Genomic DNA, 12,344 nt, shown 5'->3' on the forward strand with positions numbered 1-12,344 from the left:
TCATTCACACCGTGGCTCCCCCAAACCAGAACCCTTCTGGCCTCTCCAGGTTTTGGTTTGTTTTTGCTTTTGCTGGGGGCCATACCCGGCAACGCTCAGCACTTACTCCTGGCTCTGCGCTCAGTCATCACTCCAGATGGTGCTTGAGGGACCATATGGGGTGCCGGGGATTGAACCTGGGTTGACCAAGTTGAAGGCAAATGCCGCACCTGCTGTACTATATCTCGGGGCCTCCCTGCAGTCATTCCTCTCCTCCTCCCCAGGGGCCTGTGGGTGTGTTTTCCTCTTGGGATTCAGTTACCCTCTCCCTCCAGGGATGAGGGTGACAAGTTCCTCCCCCTCCCCCCACCAGAGCCCTTATCTCAGGCCCCAGAGCGAAAGCAGCTGTCTGTCCACAGGTTCTGCAGCAGCCCTGAGGCTCTGAGGCAGCTTGCTATGAATAGAACCCCACTCTGCACCGGATGCCTGCCTCTTGGTGGGGTACCAGTGGGGGGCCTTACCCTAACTGCTCCTTCATCAGCATCTCTCCAGCCAAGTCCCCCTCCCCCCCCCAACTCATCTCTCCTTTTTGACCATGAATAAGTTACTGGATCAGAGGGGACAGCTGTCACTTAACTTTCTGCTGTCCTTCTGCTCAAAGGTCAACCCTGGGGGACATCCAATCCCTCTCATCTTACCCTGACTTTTCCCAGAAGGCTGCTCACCCCCCACCCCGGCCCAATGACGGGATGTGCTGTGTGAGTGGCCGGGGGATCCTAACATCCCAAGCCCCAAGGACTGTCCTCTCTGCTACATTTTCTCTCTGCTACCCCGGCGCAGAACCAAGTCACCTGTTTTCCAGGCTGGACTCTGGTTCTGATGCAGCCCAATCCAGCCCAGCCTTCAGGAGATGGGGCCGACCCCGAGCCCTGTGGGGTTCCCGCCACATACCTCTTCCTTGGTGACACGCTGAACTCAACGACTATCTCAACTTCCTGTGAGCCACGGTGAGAAATTCTCTGCGGTTGGGCTCAGGCCACCGCGAGAACTTGAGTCACCAACCCAGGACCCTGAGCCAGCCTGGGGGATAGAAAAACTAAATCTATGTCTGCATCTTTGACTTTTTCTTTTTGGGTCACACCCGGCGATGCTCAGGGGTTATTCCTGGCTCTGCACTCAGGAATCACTCCTGGCGGTACTCAGGGGGCCCTATGGGATGCTGGGAATTGAACCTGGGTCAGCTGTGTGCGAGGCAAACGCCCAACCCGCTGTGCTATTGCTCCAGCCCCTATTCTTTTTTTTTTAAATGTTTTTGGGTCACACCCGGCAAGGCTCAGGGATTCCTCCTGTGCCTAGCGGTGCTCGGGGGACTATATGGGATGCTGGGAATCGAACCCAGGTCGACTGCATGCAAGGCAAACACCCTACTCGCTGTGCTATTGCTCCAGCCCCTGTTCTGTTCTTTGGGGTGGTCACACCTGATGGTATCGGGGGTTAATCCTGGTCAGTATTTGGGGAACCATGCGGGGCTGGGGCTTGAACCAGAGACTCTGCATACAGGCATGATGTTCCTGCCTTTGCCTTGAGCCTCGTCCCCACGACGTCTCTACCTCCCTCTCCTTCATGGTAACCCCCACCCCCATTCCCAAAGCCACTGTCCAGTCCTGTAGCACAAGTACCCCTGTTTTCTAGCCGCCTCCCAGCCAAGGGTATTCATTTTCCCTGGGGGTCAACAGGACTTGAGTATTGTGTACAGCTAAGCTGCTTTCCCACGGACTCCCAGCGTCCCGTGCTGGGGTCCACATGGCTCCCCCAACCACCATGTGCCCCTCCTTGTCTCAGCACCAGCCATATGCAATGTGATTTTCTCTTTCTTTCTTTCTTTCTTTTTTCTTTCTTTCTTTCTTTTTTTTTGCTTTCTGGGTCACACTCGGCATTGCACAGGGGTTATTCCTGGCTCATGCACTCAGGAATTACTCCTGGCAGTGCTCGGTGGACCATATGGGATGCTGGAAATCGAACCTGGGTCGGCCGTGTGCAAGGCAAATGTCCTAACTGCTGTGCTATCGCTCCAGCCCCCGCCATGTGCAATGTGGGCTGTTGTGTTGGTGTTGGTGTGGGGGAATCAAACCCAGGGCCTCACACATGCAAAGGCGACTGTGCCCATCTGAACTGCATAGGGGTCCTGTGACGTTTCTTCCTCCCAAGTGCCAGACTGCCTTATTTTATCGCGAGGAGGTGTTTGGGCCACCCCTAGCTGTGCTCAGGGCTTGCTCTTGGCTCTGCGCATAGGGGTCCCTCCTGCAGTGTTCAGGGGGACCCTACAGTGCTGGTGCTGAGGATTGAACTGGGATTGGCTGCATGCAAAGCAAATGCCTCAATCCCTGTACTATCTCTCCACCCCCCGCACTGCTTTATTTTATGTGTTTCTTTGCCAGGAGCGGGTAAACCCAGTGTGCTAAGGGCTTACTCCTGGGTCTATACTTAGGTATCACTCCTGGTGGTTCTTAGGGAAATGTATGGGGTGCCAGGGATCGAACCCAGGCCAGGCACATGCAGGGCAAATGCCCAACCGCAGGACGTTTTATTCAGAAACCTCTGCTCCAGGAGGGTGCCCAGTGCCTCGGGTCTCCACTGGAAGGCCACGGTCCCCTCCCAAAGCAAATCACCAGGGATTTACACGGGCCCCAATCTCCTCCAGGCTTGCGTGGGCCAGGCCACCTCTGCCGCCGTCTCCCCCTAAAGGGCGCTGGGCGGCAACGTCGGTGCTCCGTGCCCCTGCCCAGGTCCCCGCCAGGCAGCCCTGCCCCCAGAGCAGCTGCCCAATCAATATTAAATGAGTGAACAAGGTTCGCTTTCATCCTGACCGTGTTACAGCGCAGACCGCTGAGGCCCAGAGAGGATCAGCACCTTGCCCGGGTCACCCAGCCCAGCCTGACCCTTGCTGGGCTCAGAGGTCAGCTGGACTTCCCGGGAGAAGGAGTGACCAAGAGCCTAGAAGCACTTTGCTCTCTGCTCCTGGCCACTTCACTGATGGGTAAAGTGATGGCCAATGAGGACAGAGCTTACTCAGTAGTGGACCCCAACCTATGGCCTCCCAGGCCTGCAGACTCCTCAGTGCTCCCCCCCATTCTCCCATTTGCATCCCTACAAGAGCAAAAATGTGGGAGGCAAAAATTAGGCCAATGGGGCCTGTGTGAGTGAGGGGCTGGGCACCTCTTAACGTCTCTGGTCCTTAGTTTCCCCGTCTGAATGATAAGAGGGCCTGGAGTCTTCAGCCTCCCCCACCCCCAGAGCCTCAAGTCAGGGCCAGCCGGCAGAATGGGTGAGATCTAGGCTTGATGTAAAAGGTGAAGTTTGGGGCCCCGAGCAATAGTATAGGGTAGGGCGTTTGCCTTGCACGCGGCCAACCCGGGTTCGATTCCCGGCATCCCATATGGTGCCCCCAGCACCACCAGGAGTAATTCCTGAGTTCAGAGCCAGGAGTAACCCCTGAGCATCGCTGGGTGTGACCCAGAATGCAAATAATCATAATCATAATCATAATAAAAGGTGAAGTTTGGGCCCTGGTTCCAGCATTTATTGCTGATCGATGGCACTCAGTCCGTTCACCCCCTGAACTTCCATTTCATTGCCTGGAAAAGAGAATAAGAGCATTTCCCGGAGCATAAAATGAGCTCATGTAAAGGAGGCTGGCATCGTGCCCAGCATAGCGTCATCCGCAAGCTTGGCCGTGTTGCTGGTGTTCGTTGGCGGGCGCTGCTCTCTGGAGGCCGGAGCCAGGAACTGCAGTCTGGAGTCTGCGCGCGCCCATTGTCCCGACGCGGAGAACTGAGAGGGGCTGGGATCAGTCCGAGTGCGCCTCCACCCACTGGCAGAGACGACGGGCATAGCGAGTGGGATTGACGGTGGAGAAATTCCGTCCCGAGTACCACAGCAACTTCCATAGATACTCCAGCCGCCTGCGGAGCCCGTACACAGTGGCAAGATCCACTAGGCCCAGGAAGTAGCGTTGCTCCGGCCCGTCCAAAATGTTGGGGGCGTGGGGGCGACCGGAGAGCAAATGGTAATTCTGCGCTGCCACCTCCTCCAGGTTCTGTGTCCCTTGCACAAATCTGGGGGGGGGCAACAAGAGGGTGAGACTAGCCCCTTCTCCAGGAAGACCCCCATGATTGGACCCTGCAAGTGGGACCAGGCCCCGAGGGTTGGTGTCAGACCCACAACCAACCTAAAGCCGTAAGTCCCCGGTGACCACTGGACCCTTCACAGTGTGGCCCGCTGGATGGCCACTGACTTTTCCAGACAGTATGAAAAAACGTGAAATCGCTCATCAGTTTTGTTCCGAGATGCAGACCCTACACTGCAATACAGTGTTAACATTTTTTCTTTTTTTACCTGTTCCTTGTTATTTTTTTCTATGGGGGTAGGAAGGGCAGCAGAGCTCAGGGTTCACTTCTGGCGGTGCTGGGGGGAACCCTAGGCAGTACCCCTTTCACCCCTGTATTATCGCTCTGGGCTGGAGCGATGGCACAGCGGTAGGGCGTTTGCCTCACATGCAGCTGACCCGGGTTCGATTCCTCCACCCCTCTCGGAGAGCCCGGCAAGCTACCGAGAGTATCTCGCCCACACGGCAAAGCCTGGCAAGCTACCCATGACGTATTTGATTTCCCAAGCACAGTAACAAGTTTCACAATGTTACTGGGCCCGCTCGAGCAAATCGATGAACAACAGGACAGTGACAGGACAGTGATTATCTCTTTAGTCTCTTGGCACTGCTTTCATTGAGACGAGTACGCAATGTATAATTACTTGTGTGGATAAAGCATCTGGGTTAGAGATTTGGCTCTATCATGGTTCTTCTCTTTTTTTCTTTTGGGTTTTTGGGGCCACACCTAATGGTACTTAGGAGGTACTCCTGGCTCTGTGCTCAGGGATCACTCCTGGCAGTACTCTGGAAACCGTACGCAGTGCCAAGGGTCAAACTGAATTCTTTTTTTTTTTTAATTTTTGGGTCACACCTGGTGATGCACAAGAGTTACTCCTGGCTTGTGCACTCAGGGATTACTCCTGGCAGTACTCAGGGGACCATATGGGATGCTGGGAGTCGAACCCAGGTCGGCTGCGTGCAAGGCAAGCGCCCTACCCGCTGTGCTATTGCTCCAGCCCCCTCAAACTGAATTCTGAATCAGACGGTGAGCTGGGCTGGGCCCTCCCCCAGCCAGAAGCAGGTTTAACTTCCCTTTTCCTGGAAATGGAATCTTGGAAATAAGCCAGTCAGAGACAGGCCACGCCAAAGCACCAGCCAATCGAAGTCCGGTGGCCTGAGTCTGTGTGCCGGGCACTGGCACCCTCAGAGGTGTCCGTCTGTCCCTGTTAACCTGGATAATACGAAGGGGCTGGGAACCGGGAGGAGGGCGGCTGAGACGAAGTAGGCTGGCAGCACTGGTCAGCATGGCAACGCTTCTACAGGACAGCCATTACATGCCAATTTAGACCTTTCTGGGACATTGTGCCAGGACACAGTGACTTCTTGGCACAACATCCCAAAAAGGGCCTAATGCCAGCTGGGGGTGAGGTTAAAGAGAGGTTGACCGAATTTAAAGGGACAGATTGGGGGACTGTATTCCGCGCCAGACTTTCTACCCTCCACCGTGGTCAGGATGTGCCCAGACTAGCGAGTGGTTAGGGGCAGTGCCACATTCCAAGGACACAGCCTGAGGAATGTTGTCACTTTTTTGGTGGGCCAAGCCCACCAGGGAGGCAGTTCACTGTGAGAGCCCCAGAACGCGGTGGGCCCTGAGATGCTAGCAATTACCAGGATCACCGGGCCACGTCGGGCACAGCCCCTCGCGGCGGCTAGCTCTCTCTCTCCACTTGTCTGCCCAGGGCATCAATGGGCTCTTCTCCTTCAAGTGCCCATCTTAACCCCTTGGGTAACTGCAACCGTGGAGGTGGGCCCTGGAAGGCTGGGATCCAAGTGACCAAGTGCTGACAGGAATCCCAGAAGTCATTCCGCAAAGTCACTTCACCTCTCTGAGCCTCTACTTTCTCATCCATAAAATGGGTAGGAGCCCAAAGGAGAGTGCAGGGTGCTCGCCTGACACCATGTGGCTCCCGGAGCATCACCGCTTGCAGCCTTGGAGGTTTCTGAGCATCGACAGGGTGGCCTGAGCTGTCCCTGGACTGACAGGGCTGACTGGCGACACAAAGTTGGACTCAAGCGCCTGCCGAGAGGGCTGAGACCAGCCGGGGGAAACCCTTGGCATCTTCAGCGCCACTTGGGAGACCGTCCAAGTGAAGTAAAATGTATTTATTTGTTTATTTTGGGTCACACCTGATGATGCACAGGGGTTACTCCTGGCTCTGCACTCAGGAATTACTCCTGGCGGTGCTCAGGGGACCATATGGGATGCTGGGAATCGAACCTGGGTCGGCCTACCTGCTGTGCTATCACTCCAGCCCCGTGAAGTAAAATTTAAAGATGAGTAGGAGCCGCTGCCCCAGGTCAGGCCCCTGGCCAGCCTGTAGGCAGTGAGAGCCGCTGCCAGGGAGGGGAGCACCTGCCAAAGGCGCCGGGATGACTCAGGGCCCGAGACGGGGCTCCAGTGTCTAGGGCCGGGGCTCCAGTCCTGCCTGCAGCCTGCGTGGCTCTGGTCTGCTCCTGAACACGGCCAGATTCTCAGCTCACCCCGAAGCCCTAATCCGGCTGATCCTTCCCCTGCTTGGCCCTGGGGCCGGTGCCCGTGTGGCAGACTTCCCACTCCCTGCCCTGCATGCACGCATGTGCCTGTGCGCCCACTCCACATGACAGACACACCTGTGCACACACATGCACGTGCCTGTTCTCCCGTGACACATGACACAAATACACATGTGCACACTTATGCACCTTGCACACCCCCCACAGGTACACAGAGACATGTACACACACTTGTGCATACAGACACAAGTGCAAGCACACATGAAGACAGATACATGTGCACATCTATCTGCAGAGAGACACACATGTACCCATAGGGGCACACACAAACTACATATGCATGCATGGAGGTGTCCACATGTGTCAGATGTGGACACTCACATACATGTGAATACAGGCTCACAGGTACCACACACGAGTATGTGCAGATGCACACACATCCATCCATCCATCCATCCATCCACACAGCGCTGGTCTCTGGACTCCGTCCGCCACGTTTCCCAGACCCGTATCCCGGCTGCTGCCCTCCTGCCTGGTGGGCCCACCTGGTCGAGGAGGTCTGGGGGAGGCTGCCGGCCTGGGGCCTCTCGCCATCCTGGTGCTGGTGGAAGGCCAGCAGGAGGCTGTAGTCCATCACGTTTAGCTCCCGGAGGAAGGCCGTGTCCAGTTCCATCTGGTAGAGAAGCCAGGTCCGCTGGGGCCCTGTGGGACATCAGTACCCCACTCTGAGGGCACCCTCTGGGGAGTCTACCTGCAGCCACCTCGGCAGATCTGCAATGGGCTTTGGTGTTCCAGCTGGTACATTATGGAGTCAGGATTTGAACCTGGATCTGCCTGGCTCTGGAATCCTGACTTTTTTTTTTTCTTTTTGGATCATACCTGGCGATGCACAGGGATTACTCCTGGTTCATGCACTCAGGAATTACTCCTGGTGGCACTTGGGGGACCATATGGGATGCTGGGAATCGAACCCAGGTCAGCGGCATGCAAGGCAAACACCCTACCCGCTGTGCTACCGCTCCAGCCCTGGAATCTTGACTCTTAAGGGCTCAGTTGGGGAGCCCCTTCTGAGCCGCACCCCGGCAGGAGGCAGGAGGCAGACACTGCCCCGGGGGCTCACCCAGGTGGATGGTCTTGCCCTGGAAGTTGAGGTCCTTCAGCACCATGATGGAGCCGCCCTCAGAGACTGGTTCCACCCACCGGTCCACCTCGCAGCCCTTGATGTCATACCTGAGGGGTGACAGGGTTTACCTCTGCACAGGGAAAGTCATCAGGTCAATAAGTGACAAGAAGATGGGATGTGGCTCAGTGGCAAGAGTGCAAGTAGGAGCCCTGGGCTTGATCCCTGACCCCGTGAACAAAACAAAACAAAGCAACACCCCATCTTCCTCTGGGCCAACGTTCAGGTCCTCAGCCCATCCTGCTCTGTGTCTGTCCCTAGGTCAGAGGTGAAGGAAAGGCCCGGAGAGTCACTTTTTTTTTTCTTGTTGGGTCACACCTGGTGATGCCCAGGTGTTACTCCTGGCTCTGCACTCAGGAATTACTCCTGGCGGTGCTTGGGGGACCGTATGGGATGCCAGGGATCGAACCCAGGCTGGCCACGTGCAAGGCAAATGCCCTCCTCGCTGTGCTATCGCACCCCATGGCCCTGTGTGTGGGAGCACTAATGGGGAGCTCGCAGGCAGGGTGGGGTCTGGGAGGCAGTGGGGCTTGGGGTGCGGCACTTTCCCTCCCAGACGCAGCCCCCTCTTTTTTTGCTTTTAGGGTCACACCCGGCGATGCACAGGGGTTACTCCGGGCTCTGAGCTCAGGAATTACCACCGGCGGTGCTCAGCGGACCCTATGGGATGCTGGGAATCGAACCCGGGTCAGCCGCGTGCAAGGCAAACGCCCTACCCGACGCCCTACCCGCTGTGCTATCACTCCAGCCCTCCGCAGCCCCCCTCCTGAGGTGCTGGTGCGGTGTCCCTGTCTCCCGTCCACGGGCGATCTCATCTCGCCAGTGTCCCTTCTCTCCCCGGGCCTTAGTTTCCCCATCTAACGCAGGGGGGAGTGGGTGCCTGGCTGACGCATTCCGGGTGGGACCCGCTCACAGCTCCAGGAGGCGGCGGCCGGCGGGGTAGAAGACGCTCTGCATGACCACGAAGTACTCCTGGGGGCGGGGGCGAGGGTGAGGGGAGGCGGGGCCGGGGCGACCCCCCTCCTGCCGCCTCCTCCGGCCCCGCGCCCCACCTTCTTTCCCTGGGCCACCCGCAGACTGTGCACTCCTGCAGGGGGAGAAGGGGCCAGGTGAGGCCACCCCCGCCCGGGTCCCCGCTCCAGCCCGCACCTCCCTCCTCTCGCAAACCCTGGAGCATCCCCCGCCCCCCGGCCACGCCCTCGGTCCTTTCCTTTCGGGGGATCCACGTCCCGCCTTAGCCCACCTAGCAGAGGGGCGGGTCTTCGGGAGGCCACGCCCACAGAGCGCACACTGATACCCTCCAGGCCACGCCCACACGCTCGAGACCACGCCCACGCGCTCGCGGCCACGCCCCTACGCTGTACTCCGCCTCCACCGACCCTGGCCACGGGCCAGCGCTCTCCACTCGTTCGCCGGGGTGTCCCCTTGCCCCCTCTCCATCCGGTCCGCCCCCTCTTCGCGCGCTCTCTCCTCTCTGCCCCGCCCCCGCTCCGACCCCGCAGTCTGGGGCCGGGCCGGGCCGGGCGTACCCAGCAGCCGCGCCAGCAGCGTATAGGGGTGACTCTGCAGGTGCTGCACGTAGCGGGGCAGGTGCGTGAGCAGCACCTGCACCTCCCGGCGCTGCTGGGTCTTCAGGAAGAAGCGCCGGTCGTGGCTGGGAGGTGAGGTGGGGGGGCGCGGGAGGGACAGGTCCCTAATCAGGCGGGGCGGAGCAGCCTCGCCATCCCGGATCTGCCCCGCCCCTCCCCCATCCTCCCGGGCATGGGTCTCTCCCACCTCAGAACCCCCCCCCCCCCACCACCACCACTCCCACCCTGCCAGCTCACGACAGGAAGAAGATGGACTTGCTCTTGGAAGAGCTGAAAAACTGCAGGTAGGGGCCACCGGGGCCCAGGGCGTCCTGGTAGTCTTCCTCCGCCAGGCCCAAGGAGTGGCGCAGCCAGGCGAAGGCCGGGCCGGCCAGTGTGTCCAGCTCAAAGCCCTGGAGGGGAGGGAAAGAGGCCCCCAGTGTCTGTGGGGCGCAGCTGTGTGTGGGGGTACAGGAGGCTTGGGCTCACCGTCCTTCCTGCCAGACCAGGCGGAGAGTGTCCCCAGGCAGGAGGACAGCGCAAGGACCTCTGAGGCTCGAGTCTGGGTCTCCTACCTTATGAGTCTGGGTCAGGACCTCAGAGAAATCCTTCTCGGTGGGCGGCCCCTGCGGAGGCGGATGGCAGTGCTCAGGCCCCTCGCAGCACCCCCATCTCTGCACACCCCACACCTTCCCTTTTCCTGGTTCCATTCCTCTGGCAAGTGTGGCTGAGCTGGGCTGAGGGGCGGCCCGTCCTCCCAGGTCCTGGTGGGTGGGTGGGGGGCGGGGCGGGTCTCATCCAGAATGGGGCCCCTGACACTGGCTCTGGGTTGCAGTCGGACCCCGGGCATCCAGACCCCAGATTGCCCAAGTGAGGCTGATGTCAGCCCCGAGCAAGGGGCTTGGCCTTGCCTGGGACGCTCAGGATGGGAGCAGGCTTCCCGGGGAGGTGGCCTCCCAGCAGAAGTCTGAGTATGGGGGGTGGGGCAGGGTGCCCCACAATAGGAGCCAGCGGGAAAGAGGGCCAGTTCAGCCTGCAGGACCCCGAGGCCAGGCTGAGCATGAGGGAGCCCTGGAGGTGGCGGTGGGGTCCCAGCACCCAATACAACTTAGAAGGGCCCTCTGGGCTCCTCCATGGAGGAGTGGTCTTCCCCTGGAGAGTGGTCATGGGGTGCCCACGTGTGTGCGTGCACACACACACGCACCCACCCCCACACACACACACAACACAGAACAAATGCTTGCACAGCAGCTCCACCTAACTGCTGAGGCTGCAGCTGGCTGACCTGCTGAGCCAGCCTGGCCCCAGCCCCAGGTCCCAGGAGGAGGGGCTGGGTGTGCAGGGGGCTGTTTTTTTTGGGGGGGGGGGCTCTCAACCATACATGGCAGCAGCGGCAGAAGAGACCAAGAAGTGTCATCCTTTCCACCCATCATAGAGATGGGAATACTGAGACCCACAGAAAGGCAGAAGCCCTCATGGAGACATAGGGTGGGTGGGGCTTCCTTGCACCACCAACCAGGGGCTTCCCCTTGGCCCTTTTCCCAGCCTGGCCTTGGTTTCCCTACTACACCACCTCACCAGCCCCCAGGCTGCATCAGCAAGACGGCACAGGGGACATGACGGCCACTTACTGCGGGGGGCTGTTCCAAGGACGCCTGAGAGGCGGCCCACAGCCCTGCCTGCATCATGCTTGTGAGCTGGTGCAGCTCGTGGTCCGGGCCGATCTCTAGCAGACCATGGGACGGCTTCCTGTGTCGCAGCCACCAGAGGAGGCTTTTTCGGTGGCAGCCGGGGGAAGTCCAGACGGACACAAAGTCCCCAGCCTCTGGGGAGGACGGGGCCAGGACCTGTGGGCAGGAGGCATGAGAAGCAAGGAGCGCCCCAAAGGGCGAAGATCTGGGGGGGGAGCCCCACTCCACTCTCTTCCCCCCCCCCCATCGCTCTCTGCCTCCGTCGCCTCCACGGCCAGACAGAATATGCTGGTACCCACCTCACGGGCCTGAGGGCAGCTCCCCACAAAGAGTTGAAAGTTACGCTCAGGAGCCAGAGACTGCGGTCTGCAGCCAAACCTGGCCCAACACTGTCTCTCCTGCTAGGTGACCCGAGAAGTCCCTTAACTGTCCAGCACCTCTCATCTGGGAAATGGGAGCTTTCGCTTTGTGGCTTGCAACCGCTGCTGTGACTGACTGCTGAGGATGGGCACAGCCCCCCCACCCCAGATGCAGGGCACGGGGTGCCTGCCGTCCTTCACCATCGTGTCCACTGGTGTCTGCCGCCTGCCTCCAGGCTGGGGCAGAGAGAGGGTCCGGAGCAGTGGACACTGCTGGCCTCCCCCGAGCCCGAGGAAAGAACAGCCTGGATGATCCTCTCCGTTTGCCAGGGGAGGAAACTGAGGATGCCCCGGGTCTGCCGGCCGGTCGGGCTGGCCTTGGCGCTGTGGCCGGCCGCACGGGCAGCAGTGCAGGTCCCCGCCCCCTGGAGAGCCCTGCTCAGCTCGGATGGGGGGGGTGTGTCCGCGCGGCACGCGGGAATTGACCGGCCCGCCACCCTCCCCTCGCTTCTCCTCTCCTGGGGCCGCACCTACCTGGCGGAGTCCCGAGTTTCCCTCGGCCATCGCCCCGGTGGGTGGCAGCAGCTTCCTCCGGCCAGCCGCGATTCCAGCCCACCCGCCGGCCCACAGCGCAGCAGCAGGCGCCAGGCTCCGCCCCTCCTCCGGGGCCGCCAATCGCGCGGTGCCCGACGCAGTCGCACCCAATCCGCGTAGGGGGCGCCTCCCGACCCCGCCCCCTCCCGGGCTGCAGCATCCATCGAACAGTGTGTGGTCCAGGGCGGGGCGGGGTCAGGGGGGTGGCTATATAGGGTCCTCGGAAGGGGAGGCGTCCTCAAGGCCCTCCGCTGCCTGAGGGAGGGCTGCGTG

General features: G+C 59.9%; 1 protein-coding gene across 1 annotated transcript; it reads right to left on the reverse strand.

Annotated features, from left to right (window-relative positions):
- Positions 1-3,738: 3,738 nt before the first annotated feature.
- Positions 3,739-9,786, reverse strand: PIP5KL1 (phosphatidylinositol-4-phosphate 5-kinase like 1). Its single transcript, XM_056108824.1, has 7 exons — positions 9,673-9,786; positions 9,389-9,513; positions 8,912-8,946; positions 8,773-8,831; positions 7,800-7,909; positions 7,225-7,381; positions 3,739-4,094 (listed from the first exon to the last, which is right to left on the reverse strand). Exons 4-7 carry the CDS (start codon positions 8,814-8,816, stop codon positions 3,827-3,829), a joined length of 579 nt encoding a protein of 192 aa, XP_055964799.1. The 5' UTR covers positions 8,817-8,831; positions 8,912-8,946; positions 9,389-9,513; positions 9,673-9,786; the 3' UTR covers positions 3,739-3,826.
- Positions 9,787-12,344: the final 2,558 nt, after the last annotated feature.

Source organism: Sorex fumeus, unplaced genomic scaffold (genome assembly GCF_029834395.1).
Source record: "Sorex fumeus unplaced genomic scaffold, SorFum_2.1 ptg000233l, whole genome shotgun sequence".
In the NCBI taxonomy this organism is placed as follows: Eukaryota; Metazoa; Chordata; class Mammalia; order Eulipotyphla; family Soricidae; genus Sorex; species Sorex fumeus.

Coding starts and splice junctions, on each gene's coding strand:
- PIP5KL1 (XM_056108824.1), bottom strand. CDS start 8,816: ATGCAGAGCGTCTTCTACCCCGCCGGCCGCCGCCTCCTGGAGCT. Junction 7,910..8,772: donor GGCCGCCGCCTCCTGGAGCT/GTGAGCGGGTCC, acceptor GTCACCCCTCAG/GTATGACATCAAGGGCTGCG. Junction 7,382..7,799: donor GGGCAAGACCATCCACCTGG/GTGAGCCCCCGG, acceptor GATGTCCCACAG/GGCCCCAGCGGACCTGGCTT.